General features: G+C 50.9%; 1 protein-coding gene across 8 annotated transcripts in view; it reads left to right on the forward strand.

The window, feature by feature from the left end:
• tio (zinc finger domain-containing protein tiptop) overlaps window positions 1–23,784 on the forward strand; it is a 90,356-nt gene that overhangs the window by 53,934 nt on the left and 12,638 nt on the right. For 6 of the 8 annotated variants that reach the window (XM_076622943.1, XM_076622942.1, XM_076622941.1 and 3 more), the window contains one exon: window positions 1,107–1,238. The exons of the other annotated variants lie outside the window; for them this stretch is intronic. In XM_076622943.1, coding sequence (XP_076479058.1) covers window positions 1,172–1,238 — 67 coding nt within the window. In that variant the 5' untranslated portion in view covers window positions 1,107–1,171. The remainder of the gene's footprint in view (window positions 1–1,106; window positions 1,239–23,784) is intronic. 8 annotated transcript variants of the gene reach the window in all.

Below are 23,784 nucleotides of genomic sequence, written 5' to 3' on the forward strand. Positions count from 1 at the left end.
GGCCGAGAGAAACAGGAAAGCGAGAGAGGGAAAGCGTGGGACAAGGAGGGGCAAAGGGGCTGACAGGGTGACGTACTGTTGCCGTTAAACTCGGCAACAGACTACGACGTAAAGAGGAGTAGCTGCGAGTTCGCGATCGTTTCTCTCTAGAACGTCGCGACACGGAAAAACAGACAAAGACTCTCTCCTTTCGTCTCTCCTTTTTATCGATTAACGATCAACGATTCGGAGCCAACGAATACGTAGACAGATATCGTTCGTTTGAAATTCGACGCGACGAGAAACGCGTTTCGATCCGGTTCGGTTCAATTCGAGAAGCTCGACGGTTATTCGCGGTGGTTCGCGACGAACGAGAAATGCGATGAGAGAGAGAAAAAGAGAGAGTAAGAGAGAGAGAGAGAGAGAGACCAAGAGAAACGAAAGGGAACGCGATGGTAGCCCGGCGATACGCCGAGAAGCCGTCGCGCCGCGCCGCACGACGAGCAAACCATTCAGCCGAGATATACGAGCGAGAGTTTGTTCGCGCTTATGGCCTGCGTCTGGAAAGAGGGTGGTGTGGGCGGAGGAGGGATACGAGGGGTGCGTGAAGGGAAGAGAGCTCGGTTGCCGCTTTATCGGAGCACCCTTATGCCTATTATGCCTCCTCATCCCCCGATGGTAGCGGTTTAACGCGGCCATCCCCTTGCCGCGCTAGTCGTTTGGTCGGTCACGACGCGCTGCCGAGTACGGCCGAGTACGAACGAACGGTGTCGAGTAGCGGCGACGACGGCCGACGAGTACCGAGGTCGGGCGACGGCGGGTGACGCGGCGTGGCGCGGCGCGCGAATTAAAACGCCTCATAAATATCTGAAACAAAGGCGGCCGCTTTCGAGGGCGTACGGTGGAAAGATATACGGCCGGTTAGGATGGCTGGTAACGGGTGGATAAGAGAAGGGTCGGGAATTGGTTGTGGTTGCGCGGGGGACGCGATTCGGCCGTTTCGCCCATCGTTCGGAAAAACACGGCCAAAGAGGGTGGAAAATTCTTTTCTTGTATCTGGGCTCGCGTTAAGCGTAGTTTCGTCGACCAACGAATTTTTGTGACCATTCTGACTTTTTCTCTTTCAGGTAAGTAGTGGTCTCCGATCGTTTGAAAAGCGAGCGGCCCGCAGCCGTCGCACCGGACGGGAGACATGCGCAGCAAGCAGCAGCCGAGGCCTTCTTTTCGGTGGCCGCAGCAACGCGGCGATAATCTTACCGGTAAATATCTTAACCCACGCAAACGCACGTAGCGCAGTACGCACGAGCACGCACACGTATTCCCGTTTGCACGCATTTTTATTTTTCCGTAGTAATTGTACGCGCTTCTCGCGCGTTTCCACGTTACTTCTCTATGCTTTCCATCCTTGTTTCCTAGATTGACAGTCGAACGTCCGTATCGCTGACCTTCGATCGGTATAAAGACAATGCAAACGCGTTAACGAGTACGTATCTACTTGCATGCGTCCTTCTTTCGCTATATCCACGTCTGACTGCATAGCGTGCGAAACTTTCCATCGGCTACAGCTAAATGATTTCCATTTCTTTGCTCTTCCTTTCGCTGCCCTTGATGGTTGATTCATAAGTTACGGCAGGTCGTTGTTAACTTGTTAACCGGAAAACACGAGTTATATCGCCGTCCTTGCTTTATTTTTATTGAAAATAAATTATGCTTTTCGAGATTTTCCACTCGATTTATCGGCTCTTAATTCCCCGATTACAGCAGAATCCGGTTAGCAGGTTAAAAAGATAAGTATCGTACGCTGTTATCGCGTAGAGACCGAGTCGAGCGTGTTTCGTTATTCGGACGAGTCGACGTCGAGAAAAAGAACTGTCGAAATGGTAGTTCGCGACGCTGTCGCACAGAGCGTGTGCGTTCTACGTCCGTGCGTGCATTTCGCTGGAGAAATTAGAAATGCCCGGAGAGATTTATTGCCGGTTGCGCTGCGCGCAATTGTCGCAAAAAACGGGAGATCATCGTCGCTCGTTTCTATCGAGAATCGGTCCACGGAGCGCAAACCAAAGGAGACGATGATAGTCCTGAAACGAGACTCGCCTTTCGTTCCCAACGTAAACGCGGCGCGCGTTCTTGCCGCTGATTTACGATACCTCGAACGCACATAATTATCCAACGAAACGTTTTGATGGGAAATCGTTGTCCGTTCGACGCGATAACGTATATCCGTGTTCGTTCGAACCTCGCGCGATAACCGGGCCCGAGTGCGACAACGCGGTCAGACGCAGGCGGCTGCATCGGTGCTTTCGCTTCGGTCGAGAACGGAAGTCGCCGCTTGAGATCTACGACGTCGATGGATGGATGACTGGGATGGTCGATGTTCGGTTACGATCGTCGATCACGAGGATCGATACGAAAACCGTCGAGAAACGAAATTAGGAAGATGTCGTGATCGGTTCGGCTTTCACGGGGCTTTCGATGCGATTATCTGGCTGATTAATCCGAAAATATAGACACACGCTAATTATTCGATCGTAGATATTTACGCGGTCGACTTTTTATAAACGCAACAGAAGCGACCTGATCGGATAAACGTACAGATACGGTCCCGCATCGTGGACGCTGAAACGACTACTGCTGTGCGTATTCTTCGCCCTTACCCACTTCAACCTGGGACACCGTATTAATTCGCATACGGAACAGGTGGCAGGAAAAGAGGGCAGACGGGTCTCGTGCCTCGAACACAGAAGACTGCGACGAAAGCTAGTTCGTGCAAGAAGAGGTTCGATGGCGAGCGCGTTCTAGAACCTTGGATGACGCTCGAGACAGGGCGGAGATATCGAACGATCGCGTCGCTCGAAAGCGGATAACCGACGCGGATAAAGTACAAGTCCGCGTGCGTGTGCCGGACAAACGGGGTCGTCGAGGGACACGCGACTCCTCTCTCCAATAGCCTCTAGCAGGGAATCGTGCCGGTCTCGGCGATAACCCTCGAATGACGTGACAAGCGAAATCCTGTATCCACGGTCCGGCTGGCGCGGGATATCGGCGGACGTCTAAATGAACCGTTGTACCTTCTGCTTTGATTTCAAAGAGCGGATCCCTAACAGCGGAGGAATATTCATTTAAATATCTGTCGATACTCGAGTCCGACGCGAGGGTTGCACCGATGTCAGCGCCGGACTTATGTGCCCTCCGCGTTCTCCGTTCCCTCCTCCACCTTTTCCCTCCTTTCCTCCTGCACCCGCTGCCTCTTTCACCCTTCGCCCCTGCTCTCTTTCTCCACCTCTCTCCCATTCCAATCCCGTCCCCGTATCCATCCCCGTCCTCTTCTACGGCCGCACGCGTACCTACCTGTCTACCTGCCCGCGTTATATGTATCTATACACGCCCACCAGTCGACGTCTGATCTCTGTCGCGGATACGTTCAATCCCGCACTTTGTTCGTCGCCAGTCCAATTCTATACGATCTCTTGGTTACTTCCCCTCCAGTGTCTTCTTTCGTCGCTTCCTTTCCTTCTTCACGCCTCTTTTTCTTCCCTACTTTCCTTCGTTCTTTCTCCATACGAGCTGGCTCTTTCCCTTCGATATTTTATATATCGTACGTTTACTTGTGGGATAGACCTATTGCTACGTAAAAGCGTACGTGAAAATTTCAATCAGTTAGTTGTGCAGAAATTCTCCAACTTTTTAAATTATGTGCTTCTACGATAGTCGTTAAAAGAAGACAACTTCTTCGTATCGTTGTATACACCGAACTAGTTCGGATAACTTGGATCGTCAATCGATAGATTATGTTCTACTGCGAACAAATGCGAGCAACGTTGTCGTCGATTGCATTCGCGGAGGCGTAACCTCCCTTACAGTATCCATAGTATCTCGGAGGAAATTATAAAAATCGTAGCTTGAAATTTTCGTTCGTTCTTCTTGTTTTTTTTATTTCATTTTGACGCACTCGTGTGCGCAATACCGAAGAAGCTACGTCGGTTAAATAAATAAATAGATAAAAGATAACACGTAGGAGGAAGAAACACGCTGTTCTTATTTCTTCGACTTTTCCTCAGGATTATCGTTTTGCCTCGGTTCCCCTTCCAATCCTCTTTTTCTTTCCGTTCTACTTTCGGATTCTCCGCTTTCGTCGGTTCTTCCCCTCTCGCTTTTTCCTCTCGATTTTCCTCGCTCACTCGCGGTTTTCAAACTTCTTCGCGATTCCCTTTGCGATTTCGCGCTTTACGAGCACCGTTTTCTAAAGCGAACGTGTGCAAAGCAAAGGAAAAGTAGCGACGAAAGTAAAGAGAAAATCGAGCGGAACGTCTCGGGGACGATCTTCGCGCGATAGCAAACACCTTTCCGGTAGCCGTAGGTGGGTGGCGGTGAACCGAAACGGTTAGCGCATCGACGAGGTAGATAGAGACGAACGGGCGGCGGTAGAACGAGAAAGGACCGCCAGGGGGTGTGGAAAGGAGCACTTTGCGTGCGTCGTTTAAGAGAAGCTTAATGCCGCCGTAAAACGCGCTAACGACCGACTCTCAGCCCTTCTTCGTCTTTCACGAGCTATCGTCGTTCTTTAGCTTCCGAAACTGTATTCCCTCTAGCGAGACACTCTGCGCCGTCGACGTTGGTTCCCATCTACGAACAGATTTAACATTCCTTTTATGCATCAGAAATCACATGGCCACTCGATCGTCGCGATTTCCGTTACGTGACGCAACGATTAAACACGTCGCGGACGAACGAGTTTCCTCGTACGTTTCGCCAGAGAAACACTCTGCGCGATCTCCATTTTTCCTACTTCTTTGTATCAGATACTAGTTGTGTCGTTGACACTCGAACTTTCTTCCACAATATTTCGCCAATCGATAATATCGTAATATTATTAGTTTTAGAACAGCTGAAAATAAAAATGGTCGTTGCAGCACAACAGTACGATCATAAAGTCATCGAGTGATCGGAAATAGTGCAGGGAATCGACAATCGTTTACAACCAAAGAAAACTCAACGACGCGGAACTTTTTCGAATCGCGACGTATCTTTTTCCCTTTCGCGAAACGCGGTCTTTTTTATTGTTTTATTAGCCGCGAATCGTCGATCGGCTACTCGAAAGTCGCGTTCCTTCTTCGATTACTCGGTCTCTCCACCCCGTCCATCTCGAGAAAATGCAAATCAGGAAGTCGGAGCGTCCATCCCCAGCAACTTTCTACCATCGGTCTATCACGATAGAACTTTGACGAATAAATACGCATCTTTCTACGAATCTACATAATATGCTTAGCTTGGTTTTTTCCCGAACTCTGGTTACCCCTGAAAGAGACTCGACCGCGTTGAGTCGCAGCTCGAGGCAGTCGAGTAAAAGATCGCGCGATCTCTCGTCCCGCGACAATCGAATTGTCCTTTTCTTTTATTTTTCGGCAAAATAAAAAAAAACATACCGTCGTTAATTTTCAGTCGATACATTTGAAACTGTTCATCGTGTTACGTAATCGCCGTAAGTGTCTTCGTAATTATATCACCAAGTAACTGCGTTTAACGAAACGATAAAATTGCGAAACCGGAGCAGCAGTTGCTTTTGTAAAAGCACTTGATTCTCTTCGACTAGCGACACGTAAAATTTCGCTAATAATATTAGTCCAATTGCGCAACACAGCCCTGGCACTTGCTACGTGTGCGTTGCTCTCGCCGCGGGTGTCGTTCGCTCGCGTCGCGTCTAATTGATCCGAATCGACGCGCCTTCGATACGTCATCTTCGATTATAAAACTGGCAGAAGAGGAAACAGGACGGACGACCGGCGGAAGGAAGGGCGGAAGAAGCAACTGTACTCCCCGAGGGTAGCGCGCCGTATATTCCCGCCCTCTCGACAGTTTCTCCCTTCGCATTTCCGCGGCTAGTCCTACTAGCAGCGTTTTAATCCAGCGAACCGACGTCACTCCACCGCCCCGAATAATCAGCCTGAAATTCGTTGCGAGCGTAGGCAGGCGAATTGTCGCGAAACGCAACAAAAGAACGAGATATTAGTCGGCTGCGGCTGTGCGGCTACGGCTGCTGGCCAAACTGTACGCTCGGGAACCGTCGCGTCGCGACTAGGGAGAAAAGTACGAGCGACTATACGGGCACCTGCGAGGGCTGACATCGTCGACCGCAGTTGAATTCATCCTTCCGGGCTTGGCGGCGACGACCACCAAGCGCAGAACGCGATTACGATCGCGCCAAGGATAACAAAGACGACGTGGAATACCGTAGACAAATACATAATTAGACCACGCGTTGGAGGAACTGGATGGCCTTGTACCTTGCCGTGACGATCCGCGCGCTCGATTATCTGGATCGCGATCTCCCGTTTACCAATCGATTAATAATCTCGTTTTCTAGCTTGTGCGTTTGCATATACGCCACCGCGGGACGTTGATTAATCGGCAATTTATACCGCGACATAAGAATCGGCATTTTTCTTCTTTTTCAATTACGCCTCGTCGTATCTGGCAAAATGTCCAGGTTGAAAATTAATCAGAAACGGAGAACGGGTTTCGCGGCGATTAAAACCGTTTCGAACTGTGAGCGCATTCCGTCTACCTAATACCGGTTCAACGAAAGTTCGATCGTAGACAGAGATCGTTCCGTAACGGAAAAAGGAAATGGAGAGAAAAAAGAAAAGGAAAAAGAAAAAGAAAAAGAAAAAGAAAATGACGAGAATCCGGTGTACTTACTTACATACTTACTTACTTACGTACTTGCATACAGTGTAGCACCGGTGCAACGTAAAATCGAACGAGAGTAAAACGTTGACGCGGCCAAGCGGAGTCGGTGTGAGACGCGTTGGTGCATCGATGTGTTGTTGGTTGGTTTGGCTCGAAGAAGCGGTAGGAGCGAGCGGTACACGGGAGTGTAAGGAGAGCGGAATGAATCGCTGCCACTCAAGGAGCAACAGACGGACGTGCCGGACGGGCTGACAAGGCCGTGCTCGTTCCTCGCTCGTAGCTCGCCGATGCGATGCCGCGCGCCACTGAAACGCCATCCGCGCGTACGCTTCCAACCAACCGCGTCGATATAACTGTCCACTACCGATAACTACGACGAGTTACGGTTGCTAAGCGCGCCTTCGTTCCCGAGATCGCGTCCAAAGAAGTCGCCTGTCTCTCCTGCTTCTTCGACTCTTCGGGCTCTCCGACTTTTCGTCTTCGTCGCGTCTCACCAATCCTCCTCCTCGCCTCCTTCCTGCCTCCTTCACACCGTCGATCCTCTCACACGTTCGTCGAGCTCGCGACGAACACCGTGATGCGCCGCGTACATTCGGTCGTCCATCTATCTGCGTGTCTCTCGTACATAACGCCTATGCCACGGTTCTTGGATGCGGCTTAATTATAATACGGAGATATTTATTGCCACGCGTATCGTCTATTTCCGTCGACGACCGTAGGAGGACCGGGCAAAACCGGGTAAGCGATATCGCGAAAGCGACCCGACTGGCTTCGTGATTCGCCGAGGATCGACGAGTCGATGTTTGCATGACGTGAACGGACGAGAAGTACGCTAGTGTTCGGTTTAATAGACGCGTTTTCACCCTTCTCACAGTGGGCGCACAGTTGTTCTCACCGAGATTTGGATCAGCTTCCATGGAGTGGGCCTCGACCTTATCTGCAAACCGTGATCCACGTACCTTCGGTTGGATGGTTAAGAATCATAATGATGTAAGTCAGTTCATTGCTAGTTATCATAAAATACTGTTCTGCGATTAATGATACAAAGAGTTCCTTATATTCCGTCGAGTCACAACCACGTGTCACGGCAGACAATAAATTAATCGATTGATCGATCGTGAAATTACCTGCAACATACCATTTAACATTCGTAATACGCAACTAAATCCAGATTCTCCGAGTCTTAACTTACATCAATATGAAAAATACGATTTTCCTATCTTCGACTATCCTAGCGAAATCGCTCAAGCTTTATCAACGAAAATTACGACAGACGCCACTATGTTTCACGAAATTTGTATCAGACGAGTAAGAGATTACAACGAGTGCTCGTTCCCACCAACTTTCGTGTTCCGGACGCTATCGCGCTTAAAAATATACATAATAATACACGAAAAAAAAAAAAAAAAGCAGAAGAAAAAATTGAACAGACGGAACCGTTGAGGCAGCCGTGACAGAAGGAGTATGGCCAAAGTATCGTTCGGCGAGCGAAGAAAAATTCACGCGGACGACGGGTGAAAGTACAAAACGACTGAAACGAAACGTTGGACGAAACGTCGAGGGAGATTCGCGGAACGAGCGGCAGGAACACGGTCGCGACTCGTGGATCGCGATTCTCGCCGCGAAGTCGCGTGTTCTTTCGCTTGAATTTATGCGAGGGCGAACGATAAGCAGGCGGCGAATAATACGGTCCACAAGCACCTGCCAGCGGGCGGCGCGGTAGCCTCCGGTCGTTCTTAATTCGCCGCGATCGTGGCCGCGGACGACGCTCGATCTCGCTAGATGGTATCGCGGCCACCGATCCCAACCGTGCCTTTCAAACGAACGCACAATAGGCTTTTCGAGCTTCGCGTCAAAAGTATCCAGCTGCTTCTGGTGCCTCTACTTTTCCGGCTTCTCTCTTACATTCACCTCCGTCCACCAGATAGCAACGATTCGCGACTCACGGCGAATCGGTACACGATCGTTTTCCGTTCGACGCGCTTCCATCGACGTCAATTATTCCGATTACACGCTGTCCGGTTATGCTTGTCGGAATCAATCGCCGCGACATCGCGTCGTAGGAATAAGAAGAAGCCATCGAAGAGACCTCGCTTTCGCCTCTCTCTCGTAGGCGACGCATCGCAATTAATATCCCCGTCGTGACGACCTCGATCCGTCTCGATGCACCTGGCTTTCGTCTCGTCCCGCACACTCGGACGACGACTCGAGATGACGGGACTGGAATTAATATTCGGAAACAAGACCACTGGACCCCGCTTGGGTTTCTCGGCTCGATCCCGCCCCGCCCCGTCCTATCCCGAACTGTCCTGTCCCGTGTTTCGTCCGCGACGTGGTTCGCCACACATCACCTACGTACTTTACGTTCCATGTGATTCTCGATGACTCGCCAAACTTTGTCTATGCATACCTTTTCATCGATAAGTGGTTTTAATTCGCCCGTTTATTTACCTTTTTATCGTTATTAAACGTATCGATAAAATCACGGCCCATCGCTGGTTCACGAATGTATCGAGAACTTACCGTGGAAAGTTCGTACGCTTTCTATAAGCTTGTGTGCGTTATGTAAAACATTTTTCAGAGATTTCATTGCCGACGTAACGAAAGATACGTGTTTCGTAAATAATTCTGAAATTCGTATCCACCGAATATCGGGGCTTATTAACGCAATGGATAATCGATCGTTTAATTGAATATACAGCACTGTTAGTCGGCGAAAGAAAATTCGTCGTATTCGAAACAGCCGAAACAGAGTGTGACTTTTTAATTCGTTATACTTCTCGGCATGCTGAGGTGACTCTTAGTCTTTTAAACGCCACGCCATATTTTTCAGAACGTTCCAACGATCCAGCTGGATCCCCATTCCCCACAAAAAGATATCGATCTATTTATACCGATAAATCGTTTTAGCGTTTAGCGGATACTTGCGTCTCGATTTGTCGAATTTAGACATGAAAGGACAAGAAGAGACGCGGGTGTATACCTGTAACGAATATCTCGGAATTTCTAAACTTAAACTCGATTAACGTAGACGAATACTTACGCGGACCACTGTACGTACAGACCTGTGTACGTTACACGCGTTTATCTCGCGAATTCTTGCATCTTCGAATCGAGCAACGTTACACAATCGTGGCCGATCTCTCACGAGGCGAATATCGGTAAACGATGCTCCGTACGTTGAGCGCGATGCGTTTCAAAGGCACATAGGTGTCCGTCGTCGAAGTTTAATCGACGTTTAACGCTTGTCTAGATCTGCGGCAAGCTGTAGGACGCGCGCGCTTGTAGAAAGGGGCTCGACGTAGCAGGAAGGAGAAAAGGAGGAGAAAGAGAGAGAGAGAGACAGAGAGAGAGACAGAGAGAAAGGAGAAGCAAATGGACGCGAAGTGGACGTCCCGTCCGTCCGTCACGTTGCTGCCGTCAGATTATCGTTCCGACACTTTCCGAGTTATTCCGGCCTTGTGCCTTTTCGTTTCGTTCGGTGTTCGCTTCTCTCCTGCAGGAAGAGGAGGATCGATGCTGTCGTTCTTCTGCTTCTCCAGGGTGCTCGTCTTCGGACGACCTCAGCAGACACGCTCCTCCTTAACCGACGTGTTCGTTTCCAACGGAACGAGAGACGGAAGAAGTCGGACCCGGAGACGTCGTTCGCGTAAATGTTGAGCGATCGAGAAAGAGAAAGGGAAAGAGAGACAGAGACATAGAGAGAGAGAGAGAGAGAGAGAGAGAGAGAGAAGAGGAAAGAAAAAGCAAGATGGTATAAAGAAAAGAGACGAGAAGAGAGGCAAGAGCCAAGAGCCAAGAATCTCGTACCTGCGTATTTGAAGTCCGGTCGACCCGTTTGACCGGTGTCGATCAAATTTCCGAGGACGAGATTATTCAAGGCCGACAACGATCGAGACAAAGCTCCTTTCGCGGCCGTACACCTCTTCCCGACGTCGACTCTTACTTTTTCTGCTCTCTCGCGTTTCCACCCACCTTCGCGCCAATTTCCAAAGCTTCTTCTCTCGGCTTCTGACGGCTGTTCTTTAATTTTATCGAGAAAAAGAAGGAAGAAGAAGGAACGGAGCGAGATGCTCGTATTGCTACGAATCTCGCGGAAGTCGCGTGACTGTACAAGGACACAGTGAAATTAATTCAATTAATCGAAATCGTCGACGATCGGGTTAAAATACCTATAAATCCTGTAACGTTCACGGCGGATAAATAATAGCGGTACGTTTGAAACATAGAAATTTGCGATATATAGAACAATTTTCATGATATTTATTTCGGACGAATTAAATGGGAAATTTCCAAAATTTGAATTATACGATCGTAAACAGCGTGTATGGAATCAACGACAAAATAATCACACGAATATCAAAATTGATCGAAACGACGATGGAAAAACGCGAAGTATATTCGAGAGAAATTCCGGCAACCCGTCAAACATAGCGCTACAAATTTCATATCTTAAATGTCATCATAGTTGACCGGTAGTCTTCATCGACGAGTTTTACGATAGATACGATTAACCCTCCTGCGTTCTTTAGATCGTTCTCAATCGACTCGTGTCTTTCTATCTTCAGAAAGTTTCTTCGTTTGAGGAAAATTTTCTCAAAACATCGATAGTCTTCCTTTCAGGATGATATAGGTGGGTGATTTTGAACGATATAGAAAACTATATCGTTTAAAAAGAATTGTAGCAGGATTAAAAATATAAAAAAGAGAAAAAAATACATTTCGCACGCATCCACCACATCAACCGCGAACACTGTAGAGTTAATCGTTTCGCAGAGATCGATGGTTGGCGTTTCGCGATCGATCGTTCGACGTATCGCTAAACGTACATTTTTTTCAGCCACGTTAAACGCCGCTATCCGTCGAACGATTCGCGGTGAACAATCGTTCGATCGCGGCGACAGAGAGAGAACGTGCACGCGAAAATGCGCGCGCGACCTCGTACACGCGCATCATTCAATTAATAATTCAATCATCGTTCCCGATTGGATTACCCTTCGAACGAGGGGAAAAAAACTCGGGACAAAAATAAATGAGAACGGGCAGAGGAAGGATGCGATGCGATGCGACGCGATGCGATGCGATGCGATGCGACGCGACGCGACGCGATGCGATGCGACGCGATGCGATGCGACGCGATACGATACGACGCGTTGCGATGAGGCGCGGCGTGGAACGAACCGGCACAGGATGACGTTAAACGCACGCGCCTATACGTTTACCAAATTATTTCAGTTTTGTACGACCTTATCGATCGGCTAAAACTTGAACTGGTTTGGACGCGGTTGTGACACACTCTTGGTCGCGCCCTTGCTGCTCGCCGCCTCGTTCTCGTTCCGTTTTATCTTTACTTTGTACGAATAAAAATCGGTCGGTTCGGTCGGACGCGGTTTTCCAACGGCTATGGACGTTCGTTCGCTGGCGAATGGAGGAAAAATGCTGATAGGCGGTGGTCGCGCGAACCGCGTATCCCGACTGCTAATTATCGGGCGTTAATTGATGCAGCGTCGCGCTCGTTACGCGTCTATCATTAGGCAACGTAAAAGTGTACGCGAACGGAGAACATCAGCGGCGCGTATTAAAATGCAAACATTCGACTCGGTTTGGACGGTTTAATGCCTCGTTCGATTCGAGCGCGCCAGCCAGGTAATTAAATCGAATGAAATTACGAACGATTAATGCTCTGGACGCGTCCGTGGGTCACGAATCAGCGCGAAATCACCGAGTACCCGGCAAAAAGTATATTCCGGAAAGAGTTATTTCATTGTCCGCGATCTGAATTTTCCCCTACTCTCTGGTCCCGTATCGTCCGTCGTTCTCTCGTTCACCGACCATCCTGCTAACCGTCCTCTTCGCTCCGTTGACTCTTGGAATTTTCGATTCGTCCGACCCGTTCGCGTTCAGCTTCGTGTTCGTGGATATACTCGCGGAGATGAGAGGCGGGGCGGCCCACGAGAAAGAAACGTACACGCAGGCCGAAAGGCAAAAAAGGAGGCTCGGCGTTATATTTTTGCGGTGTATTACGTTGTACGAACCCGGAGCGGGTTTCATCCCCACCATTCAGCATGGAGGCCATTATCGCGAAATACTGCAGATGCATCCACGCACACGGCGTCGTTTTTGGACATTAGCATAGCCGCGTAGCGTGCACGAACGCGGCCGGCGGTCGCTGTGCGCGTAAGTTAATGCTCGCGCGCGAGAGACCGCCGCGACATTTCCCTGATGAAGTCGAGCAGCGACGCGTAATAAGGGTCGCGAGAGAGACGGTCCGCACCGGCCTGGACGTACGGACGAACGAACGATGATAAAAGGAACAAGAGGAAGGGAGAGAAAGGGAGAGGGTAGGAAAGGGTTGTGTGCGGTAGTCAGGGCCGGATCTCGTTTCTCGGTGCTTGGACGAATATTTCTCCGTACGAGGAACGTTCGACGCCGGACGACGATACCGTGTCGCAACGATGGAACGAGTACGGTAGGTCGTTTCGCGAATAATTTCCTGACGGTCGAGCGAAACGCGAGCTGCTGCAAGCTTGACCGACGATGAGCGCGGAGACGGTGCTGAACGTGAAAGCGGCAGCTCGACGAACAAAGTGGTCGCGTGGTTGCGCGCGCTACGGTATCGAACGTACGGACGCTGGCGAAACTCAAGGTGGTCCACTACATCCCTGGGTGAAGTTGACGCGCGGGGTGGACCTGTCGAGGAGAAGGGTCGAGGCTGGAAGCGGACGTGACACGGCCGTCTTGTGACCCGTACCGTCCCACCGACGCTCCGCTCCTTCCCCGTGCAACCCTCTGCTGCCTCCTGCCCCCTGGCCCTTGCCCTCCGACCCCCTGTGTCCCCACTTCCCAGTCCACATGCCACCGCGTCGACCGACCGCTGCTAGTCCGGCTCTATTGTTGTTATTATTAAAGGGGGTCGCTGGGGGTGGTTGCCGCTCGGCTGAGAGGGACGATGACGGAAAGGAAGGCGGCGTCTGCAGGTGACAGATGAAACAGCTACCCTCTCCCTCGCACCCTCTTTAGATCCCCCTTGTTCTCTCTTTGCGTTTGCTCTCTCCCTTGCTCGCTCCATCCTATTCCCTATCTCTCACCAACTCTGTTTCGCTTTCTCTCTGGCTTTTTCCTCTCCGTTCTTCCGTCGAATGCACTTGTTCGCTCGCACGCACGCGATCCTTCCTACGACGAACGAGACGGAGCGAAAAGGGGGCAAAGGAAAGGGGATCGAAGCTTCCTCTCTCTCTCTCTCTCTCTCTCTTCTCTCTCTCTCTCTTTCTCTCTCTCGTTGCTGCAACGAAACGTTCGTCCCTCGTGTACCACACCCCACGGTCTTTCGGCGCGGATGTGTGCCGTCGAATGCTTCAGCTTTCTTCGGACAGGCGAGTTCAACTTTCCACGTATCTCGACGGACGACGTATCAATCTGGATCGTTTGATCGACCCTGGGAATCGTAGTTACGCGTGTACGCCACTGCAGAGATACTACGTACGTGTTGGAACAACGTGTGCTCTCTTCGTACGGATTCGGATGGAGGAAAAATTGGGAAAGAAAGACGCGGAAACGGAAGAAACGGATATCGAAAAAGGCGGGCAGCGAGCGTAGCAGTTGGTCCAGGTTAGTTTCATCGCGGTCCGGTGTACTTTCGGGGTCTGTCGACGAAATGGACAGCGCGGGACACGCGAGGAATGCGCGTTTCGCGTTCTCTTGGTCGTGCTGGTGAAGAAAGGAGGTCGTGGCTACATACGTTTACTACGAATTCTCTGCCGTTTCACCGCGGAGGACACACCGTCCCAGACCACTCCGAAATAACTCTACGTCACGGATCGTCACCCCCTTTAATCGTGCCCGGCACCCTACGCCAGGGATAGCAAGCTCCGGCATCCCGTTACCGTTCTCTGCGTCGACGAGATTCGAGGATTCACCGGAGATCCACGCCAGACAAAACCAATAAACCACTCTCCGGGACGATATTCGGAAGTCTCGTGGAAGGGACTCGGACTGACTGCTTGTCCCCCGTCCCATCTCCGCTTTTTCCCCTTTTTCGCTCTTTCGTTCTAACGACACCAAGACGAACTCCTCTGATCAACTTGTCCCGTCGTTCTGTCGCGAACGCACAATGCTGCTGTACAGAGCTTGCACTCTACCGTTGATAGATATTTGCGATATAGATACGCAGGAGGTGTTTCGCACGATTCGTGAAATTTTACACGAGTCGAATGACAAATTAATCGATACCGGCGAATTCTCCGATATAATTGGAACAAGTTTGCTAATAGACTGATTGAAATTTCGCAAAATGATGTACGAATTACAATTTGTCGAGAGTCGTTTCGTTTAATGCAAAATTATAAAGTTCCGAACAGTCTAACTAATCTATAATCTGTTACCTGCACATTAACCAACGTTGCTGGTTTGCAAATCACCGTGCAACGGCATTGTTCGATATCCTCGTTACATTTTCAAAGTGTACGATAATAAAACTAAAATAGAGACGTCTCCTCGCTCTTAATTTCCTACTTCTTGATACGATAACGCGTACGTACGTAGTTCTCTACGTAGTTTAGCGTATAACGCGTACTAAAAATTCGACGCGATCGTTTCACCCGTAGCGTATTTTATATATTCGCAACGATAACGAAGTAGCCAAATACCGGCGTACCGTAGCGACAACGGGTGTGGTTCCTGCAGCCTTTTCCTACTTTGGTCACGCTCGTATCGTCCGAGGAAACGAACGTCTATCACGATCGCGTGGACTCGTTCCAAGGAACATCGCGTTGCTCTTGTAACGCTTGACCGATGCAATAATTTAGAACGCTGCGGCGGTCGAACACGACGACGAAAGCGCAACGCGGCTAGCGGGCCGGTCACGTCCGTCAACTGGAAGTCGTCCGTCGTCTCTTCGGACGACGGTGGACGCCCAGGCGTCGTCGCCGTTCACGGCATTGATCTGTCGGACGGCTGTCTTGATATCGACGGTGCGGCGGGGAGGGTGTGGAACGGCGGCTGCTAGACGGCTGCCTACTCCCTTAGCCCGCGAAATAAGCTCTCTCTGCCAACGTGCACGAGTATGCTCGCGATTGTACGACCGCTCGTCGAGCCCAGAGAGACGAGGGAAACTCGTAAACCGGAAAAATTGCAGGATGGACGAGACGTAAGATACGTCGTTGGAGAAACATTTCGCGTTCGATCTGGTTGCCGTGTGTTTACCCTCCTCGAGGGATGCGAAGGATTTCGCCTGCCTTTCCCTGCACCGGCGTCGTCCCTGTCTCCTCTCGTGTCTCTATTGCTCCGGTTCGCAGGAATTGAGATTCGATGGGATGCTCGACCGATGTGCTCGCTGGCTCGTTCGTTCGCCGTCACGCGGCAAACGTTAATCGAGGCAAATTGAACGCCGCGCGGTTCTCGACGCTCGATTAAGTTCCCCCTCGACGATCCTTTCCACCCTCGCCGAGCTTTCAGCACGTCGCTTATCCGAAATTCCGAACCCGCTACCGGATGCGTTGCATCGAGTACGAGTCGTTCGCTCACGTTCCACCAAATTATCGCGAGTTTTCCTCGTGAGAATCGACACAACTCGGCGTACTCGGCGCCAAAGAAACACGGTAACCCCTAAACCGGCAGCCGATCGACCGGCCCTTAATCACAGCCCTCGGTTTATGATCTCAGACAAAATTCCGCGAACTAGCCGCGGGATCGTTATTGCGGTAAGCCCGACAAATTGTCAGAGGATCGCTCGTTCCACGGACCCGTTTATACCAGAACCACACGGTGGGTGTACACCGTCGAATTAAGCTCCGAATTTCGCTCGATCGTCCGCAATTACGAATAACCCTAATTTTCAACCTTCTCGAGACGAGCGGACGAGTTTATTGCTCGGCCGGAGAATCCAGACGAGAGAAACCGTTCCACGGCAACCACCGGGGGAATTACCGCGACCGAAGGACCCTGTTTACAGCCGCGTTCCTTCGATTATCGTTCACGGCTATTCGATCGACTATTCGACTCGCCGTTACCGGTTAATCCGTTGCGGTCCTGTGTCCCATTCTGTCTTTTCTTTTCCTTGTCGAACGTTGCGATTATATCGGCGAAAACGGAGCGCAGTGTAACGCTCGCGGTGACGACGAAAAAGAGGAAGACGAGGAAGGTCACGAGAGGGAAGTAGGGGCTGTAAACGTGGCTATATCAGAAGAAGGCGAGGGCTCCGCGTACAGTAGAAACGAATACGCGCGCAAGTACCAGCACAAGGAGGAGGATAGGAGGGCTTAGGTTAGGTTGGTCGCCTGACCCGGTTGACAATCGATTGACGGCTGTCGCCAAGACCCTTCAGCCTTTCCACCTTCTAACCCGGCGAACTTCCCCGATCCAGTCGATGCCATTACTCTCCTTCTTTCCTAGCTAGCAGTACCTGTCTGTTCCGTCGGCTCCAATAATTTCTAATTATCCTCTACCACGGGATTAGTACAATGCACAGTCGGAAAAGAAACTCGCCCGTTATCTATTTTTACGATTAGCAACGAATTGAGATCGTATGCAGAAATTTCGAGGTAAAATATATCGTACACGCGTATGTCGGAGAGACGGCGAGTTGTCCTTGGTTGTTCAAATTATTACCACGCTGTATAATCGTGCATATATACGACAGCGATTATTTAACCGATTACACGATATCGAAGAGCCTCGTGTTGTTACAGTTTCCATGGTCGAGCAATTGACTGGACTCGAATGCCATTGAAAATGGCCAGAGTCGGCTGAAAGTAGCCGTGTTCTCACCTTTACTCACTCTATTACGTTGGCGATTTATTTCCTGTTACCCTTAAGAAGAAAAATGAAAATATCAAGTTTCGAGCGATGCTAATTCGATAGCCAAGAACCGCGATACGTTACGGTTGGAAATGCGTGCGAGATTCAGATAAGCCTAATTTATTATTCTTTCGTTTCGCCTTAGCGAAGTACGATTAGATAAATAACGCGTATCGTTTCGAAATGCTACCGCAACGAAAACTCACCTTTGCTCCGGCAACGGTGAAAAGACGCATACCGGTGACGAGTCACGAATCGACTTTATTCTATCGGCGTATTTTTCCCTCGTTATTCGTAACCATCCCCCGTTAACCGAATGCAAATATAGCGAAACGGTGAAAGATACATCGAGACGCGTGCAAAAAGATTCTTTGGTGGACGTTGCGCACGGACGATTATGCCCGTGTACGACACAACACATGGCAGCTTCCGCGCGCAAACATACAAGCAACGACACACGTACACACACACACACACACGCGCGCGCGGCTTCCATCTCGTTCCTCGTACACGAGTCTCTTTTCCACGGTCGCCTGTGCACACGGAGAAAGCTTCGTGGAGGTAATAGGATGGGTATACACCGGGCGGTGTTGGATATTATTTGCCGAGGACAGTGACAAACGCCCGTCAACGTCATTTCCACTCGCAACGTCGCGTCGGCTTCCTGCGACAGTACCGACACCGTGTGCGATATCACCCTCTCTCCACGACACCTTCGCCTCTTCCACCTCCTCTTTCTCCATCTCTCTTTGCCCGCTCCCCTCCCGTGCAAGGCGAGCTAGAAACGTGACGAGCATATCTAGTTCTGGACCGACTCCTCGTCTCTGGCAGCCATCAAGAGGTGCCTCTGGTGACTGCGAGACGGGACACTGCTCCCGTCGTTCCGGTACTTTGGCCTTTCGATGCGACGCGACGCCCGACTCGCGGTTCCGCCTGATTCGCGACAACTTCCTGCGCTCACGTATTAACCCTCGCAGCGTTCGATCCGTGCAATCTCGGCGTACGAAAGTATTTCAACGTTTGCCGTGGAAAAATTCTACGAACGTAGATTAGACGCGTTACAGTCGAGATCGTTCGAAATTTTATTCCTATCGGACGGTGATAAAATTTTAAATCGACGGGGCAACGTACGCGGTACAAGACACGCGGCGTTTATTTCAAACGTTATTGCACGCGCTTAGCACGAGTATCTTTCTTCGTTACAAACTGCGACGTACGACAGCCGATCCGGTCAAACTCGCGTATTTTCGTACTTTCGTAATCGTTTTCACCGTTCGAAGCTTGGGAAAACGATACCGCCACGCTTATCCAGCTTTCCGCGTTATCGTACGATCGATGTTTAACCGAAATAGAGAGAACTCCGACCGAGTAAAATTTCGATCGGAGCGTGAACCATCCAAGTTGCCTACGGAGAATCAAAAACTCTGATTCGTAATTCCTGAAACGTCGTGTCCGTGGCTCTCCGACGTTGTACGACAGACACACACGGCTGCAACGTTGCACGAAAGGTGTTTCGCTGGCCGAGGGCACATCGCAAAGGGTTAAAAGCCAGCGAAATTTCCTCTTCTGCGCGCGGTCCATTATCATCGGTGCGAAGAAAAGAAAGCGCGTATCGTGAAGTGGACACGAGACGAGGTAAATTGGAGTCGCGACCGGAGAAATCGTCCGACCGGCGAGTAGCAAGAGTGGGGTTGGTTAGGCAGAAGGGTGTACGGTAACCGAGGTAGGAAGGGGGTACGACGACTGGAGCGGACGGGAGGAGTCGGCGGGAGGGAAGAGGGGGGGCGTAGGTAGTCATTATGTGGAGGGAGGTGACGTCACTGACGGTGACGGATGGCTACACGTCAGGCAAGTATAAACCCCATGGTACCCAATAAATTATTGCAACTATAAATTACTTCTGTGCTCACGATATAATGCCACGGCTACCGCCGGCACGATGGTGTGCGTGCACGTACACGTACGCGCGTGTGTGCTGTCGCGTCGAAGCCGAAGGTGGGGCGTGCAAACAAAGGTGGTACGATCTCCAACTAACTAGCCACGGTACAGGCACCGTTAACCCCGTCTGTTATTGCCACTCTTTCTCGCGTCTCCTCGTCTCATTGCGGCCCTGTACGAGAACCCTTCGTTCACGTTGCACACCATCGTTTTCCAACCTACATATTTTACGGTACAACGCAGAGAATCCGAGATACGCGATCGCCAGCTGCAGCGAAAGAGGAAGGTGAATAGAGGAACGGAAGGTGATTCGAAGGCGGCGGGTATTCTTGGTTCGTCGGGCAATGAGAACCACTGACATAACATAATCCCTAGCAATTCGTAATAAATATCGTTGCGACGGCCTGGTTCGGCGTTATTGGTGTATCTGTCTCTCATCTCGATGCCTTTGGGGGGCTAAGAAGCGAGGCAAAGCGGCGGCCGAAGGGATCGGGGGAAGATATTATGGGCGTGCGAGTGAGTTATACGCTTTGCCGCATGTGTGTCGCATAAATCTGCTCCGACCTCGGTACCGGCCCCCTCGCGACTGCACTGGAACCGTTTCTAGACTTTCCTTCGATACCGACAGCCATGACGACAACGACGACCACGGCGACGACCACGACGACGACCACGACGACGACGAGAACCGACTCGACGACTGACTGACTGCTTTGGCTGCCTAGATAGCCGAGGCTGTGTCGGCCGACCGACCGACCGACTGTTCGGCCGACACAGGACCGGCCGATCGATATCGGAGCGTACGCGTCCTTCCTAAACAGGCGGAAAACTTCTTGTCCGTATCGTGCGTGCCGTTGAAAGGCACTACGAAAAGAACCGTCTTTCAGATTATTCTTCGTGTCGATCGCCCTGGTGAACCCGTCGATATACCGTTGCTCGTAAACCGCGTTCCGTGCTACGTTACACAAGATTATTTATAGATCAGTGCCGTCCTCGAGGCGGTATAGTCACTCGCGTTGGTTTCGCGGCTCGAATATTACCGCAAAAATCGACGTTTCGTGTAGCAACGGAACACCGTGCCCGTGACGACGGACGCGTTTTACGGGCTGGAGACTACGAAATTCTTTCGTCGCGACGTTCTCGAGAGCAAAGAGGAACGCGTCACGGCGTGTCGTGCCTGCTATGGCAGAGCAGAGTGAAGCGAAAGGGCGAGGAGATCGAGAGATGCGCGCACCTGTCCTTGCGTACATCAGCCGTCCGTCATCCAGAGGACGGATCGGCTTCTGTCCGTGCACCATCTTCACCGGCAGACTCGCGCGCACCACGAGGCATCGTACTTATTTACGTTGACACAATATTTATTAGGACGGATCGGTGAGGCGGTCGTTCGTTCGCGCCGGCAGCCTATTTCGGGAACCGTTCCTCACAGCGAAAGACCGGCCAGTCGGTCGTTTCACGGGACACATCCACTCTCCTTCGGGATTAAGATACAAAGTCCAGTCAGGCGTCTTATTTTTTCACGGCTGTCACGAGTCATCGGCTTCTAGCGACGAACGAGACTCGAAAGGGTCGTCGTACTCGTTGTGCCCGAGATTTCCTCGATCGATCGATCGATCGAATCGGATTGCGGAATCGAGCCCGTTCCATGCGAGTATCATGCGCCGCGAATACTTTTACGATTAGCGAGCAGCGTTTGAAAGCGCGCACTCGTTAGCGAACATGTTCGCTGATAGTATTCGCGAACAATGCCATCCTCCTCGGTTAGAATGTCAAATAGGCGCGTACATCGTGTATCGGTAGTTAACGCTCGCTTGGCTCTACCGTCGCCGATTACCGATGTTCCTGGTGTCAACGCGTAACTGGCGGCATTTACAAACTCTAGGAATTTTTTGCCAGCGTGATAATTTAGAAAATACTTGTCGCGGAGCGTTGCACCGTTGATCGATGACTACCGCTGTACGTATAGTTGTATAACCATTTATAAGCTCCTAAACGTTTCTGTCTGCGTAGCAAAACGTAAAATGTGTCAAATTTGCTTGCGCTCCGCTCGCGAACTATTCCCAGCAGTGGACGCGATACAGTGTGTCTGTTCGGGAACAGTGTACGCAGTCGGTACGGACCCAGCGTTAGGACGCGAACGGCGAAGCTCGTCGGTTGGAGAATTCGGCCCTCGTTTCTCGCGCGACCACTTCGCGCGGGGGCCGCGACACGCAGAGGCTGTGTAAACGAAACGATAACCGGACGGATCGACACCAGCTGCTTCGTGTTTGTTGCCGGTTCTATAAATAGAGCGAACCGTCCGCTCTTTCTCGCGTACTCGAGCTTGCACCATCCGCCCCGCGCTATCCTTTCCCTCTTTTCTGCTTCCCTTTCTCTCTTCCCGGTGTCCTTTCTCCCGGCGAGAGAGCTGCTCCCGCCTCGCTATCCCATCCTCCGACTTTTTAACTCTCTCCCGCTGCTTCGTCTCCTGTCCGTAGCCGACTCGAGAGACGTTACTTCGCTGACAATTATTGTTGTCACGGCCTCTGCACCAGCAGTCGGTAACAGGAGTGACATTTCGAAAGGCGGCGTGACGGCGAGTGGAAGAAAGAGACGCGGAGGACGAAGAGATTCGGAGGTTACGGTCGAAGAACGAGGACAGGGAGGGGCGGGGGGGAAAGAAGAGTGACGGATATCGTGATGAAGGCGTCCTCCTGTCATCTCTCCTCTTCCACCTCGCCAGACCGTCGCCCCGTGGCTTCTCGACCCACCGCCGCCGCCGCCGCCGCCGCCGCCGACATCCTTTCCTCGCTTCCGCCGCCATCCGCTTAAACCGCGCGTTCGCGTTCGCGTCTGACCATAACGCGTCGCGAGTCCTCGAAGAAGATGGAACGCGAACGTCCGTTCGAACGATACGAAATAGTGGCCGATCGGGACGAAATTTGCCAGCTACCGTTGAAGGAACAGATAGGAACAGCGAGATCGTGAAATCGTCGAGGCTTTCGTCGTATCGCGAGATTACCGTACGCGTAACTGTAATTATACAGAGAGGAACTGTATCCGACTAGATCACCAAGTTCTGTCTTACGTTCGACCATGGCAAGTTGTCGGAAACGAAGAAATTAATCTATATAGTCTTGTCAGTTTCTTCTCACGCGTTATTTACGTACGTACTCGCTCGATCATAGCTCGGATAACAGGGTATACGTAAAGCTGATTCGTTCGATCGTGCAAACGATGCTATATGTTATATAATAACGTACGCGTTACAACAAGCTGAGATTCTACGATGCAAATTCGCTATCTCTTCCCTCGATGCCTGGCCAATTACGACCGTTAGCTCTCGGAAGTGTGTACAGAAACCCTGACCTTTTGAAACCATCGAAATTTCGTTTTTCTCGCGATCGATAGATGTACGATTTCCGTGTACCGCCGCCGGCTACCGGTGAAAGCATATCGTTCATTTCCGGTGGATAACGCGCGGTTGGACACGCGCGAAACAACGCGGGACGTTGCGAGCGGGGGAGCTGGAGCGCGACGAACCGACTGCAAAACGGGTTTGCGGATTTCAGCTTTTTAAGTGGGAGCAACAGCAGCAGCCACGGCAGCAGCTACGGCAGCCATGCATCGATCATCACTGTCGCCTGTTGCGCGATCGACCGGCCGAACGAACGAACCAAGGAACGAACGAGAACAAACGAAAAGAACGGTCGGTCTTACCGGACGCGCGTATACCATCATCTATCATCCATCATCCAGTCGTCCTGCCTGCATCAACGGACGCACCGATGGCGCGACCGTGCGTGCCCGATCATTAATACCGTTCGGCCAAGTACGCGCGACGCAATTTACTCGATCGTTTTCCCGTGCTTCTACTCCTATCGAGACCGATATCGCGAAACTTCGCCGCGGGCGGCGTCGTTAGCGAGCGTATTAAAACGATCTCTCCACGCAACCGAAATTCTTACGTTCGACGAGTTTCGTCCTTCCCGATCACCATTCGCCATTCGCGCGATTTTCTTACTGTCCGCCGTGGCTCTGCGAATCGATGGAGGCTGTATAAAGCAACGTACAGACCGTCAACGTTATTGTCAATATCATCGTCATTATGGCGTAATATTCACGTTCAATTTACTTTCTCTGGACAATAGACGCACGGTTACGGTACGACGACGTCCCTCTAGAAAATCCAGTACGTTTGCACGCATCGCGTTGTCGGATATTCAAGCTTATTTTATCAGCCTCTTGTGTATCTAAATACGATCATACGGACAACATTGGCAGGGTCGCTACACGGCCAACAGATTTCACTGTCATTTCGATCTTTTGTCCGATACCGGCCGATGAGATTTAAACATTTCATGTATTGCTTTCTTCGTCGTACTATCTCCGCTCCGGACTAATCTC

The sequence above is a fragment of the Bombus vancouverensis genome, chromosome 11 (assembly GCF_051014615.1).
Source record: "Bombus vancouverensis nearcticus chromosome 11, iyBomVanc1_principal, whole genome shotgun sequence".
Lineage (NCBI taxonomy): Eukaryota > Metazoa > Arthropoda > Insecta > Hymenoptera > Apidae > Bombus > Bombus vancouverensis.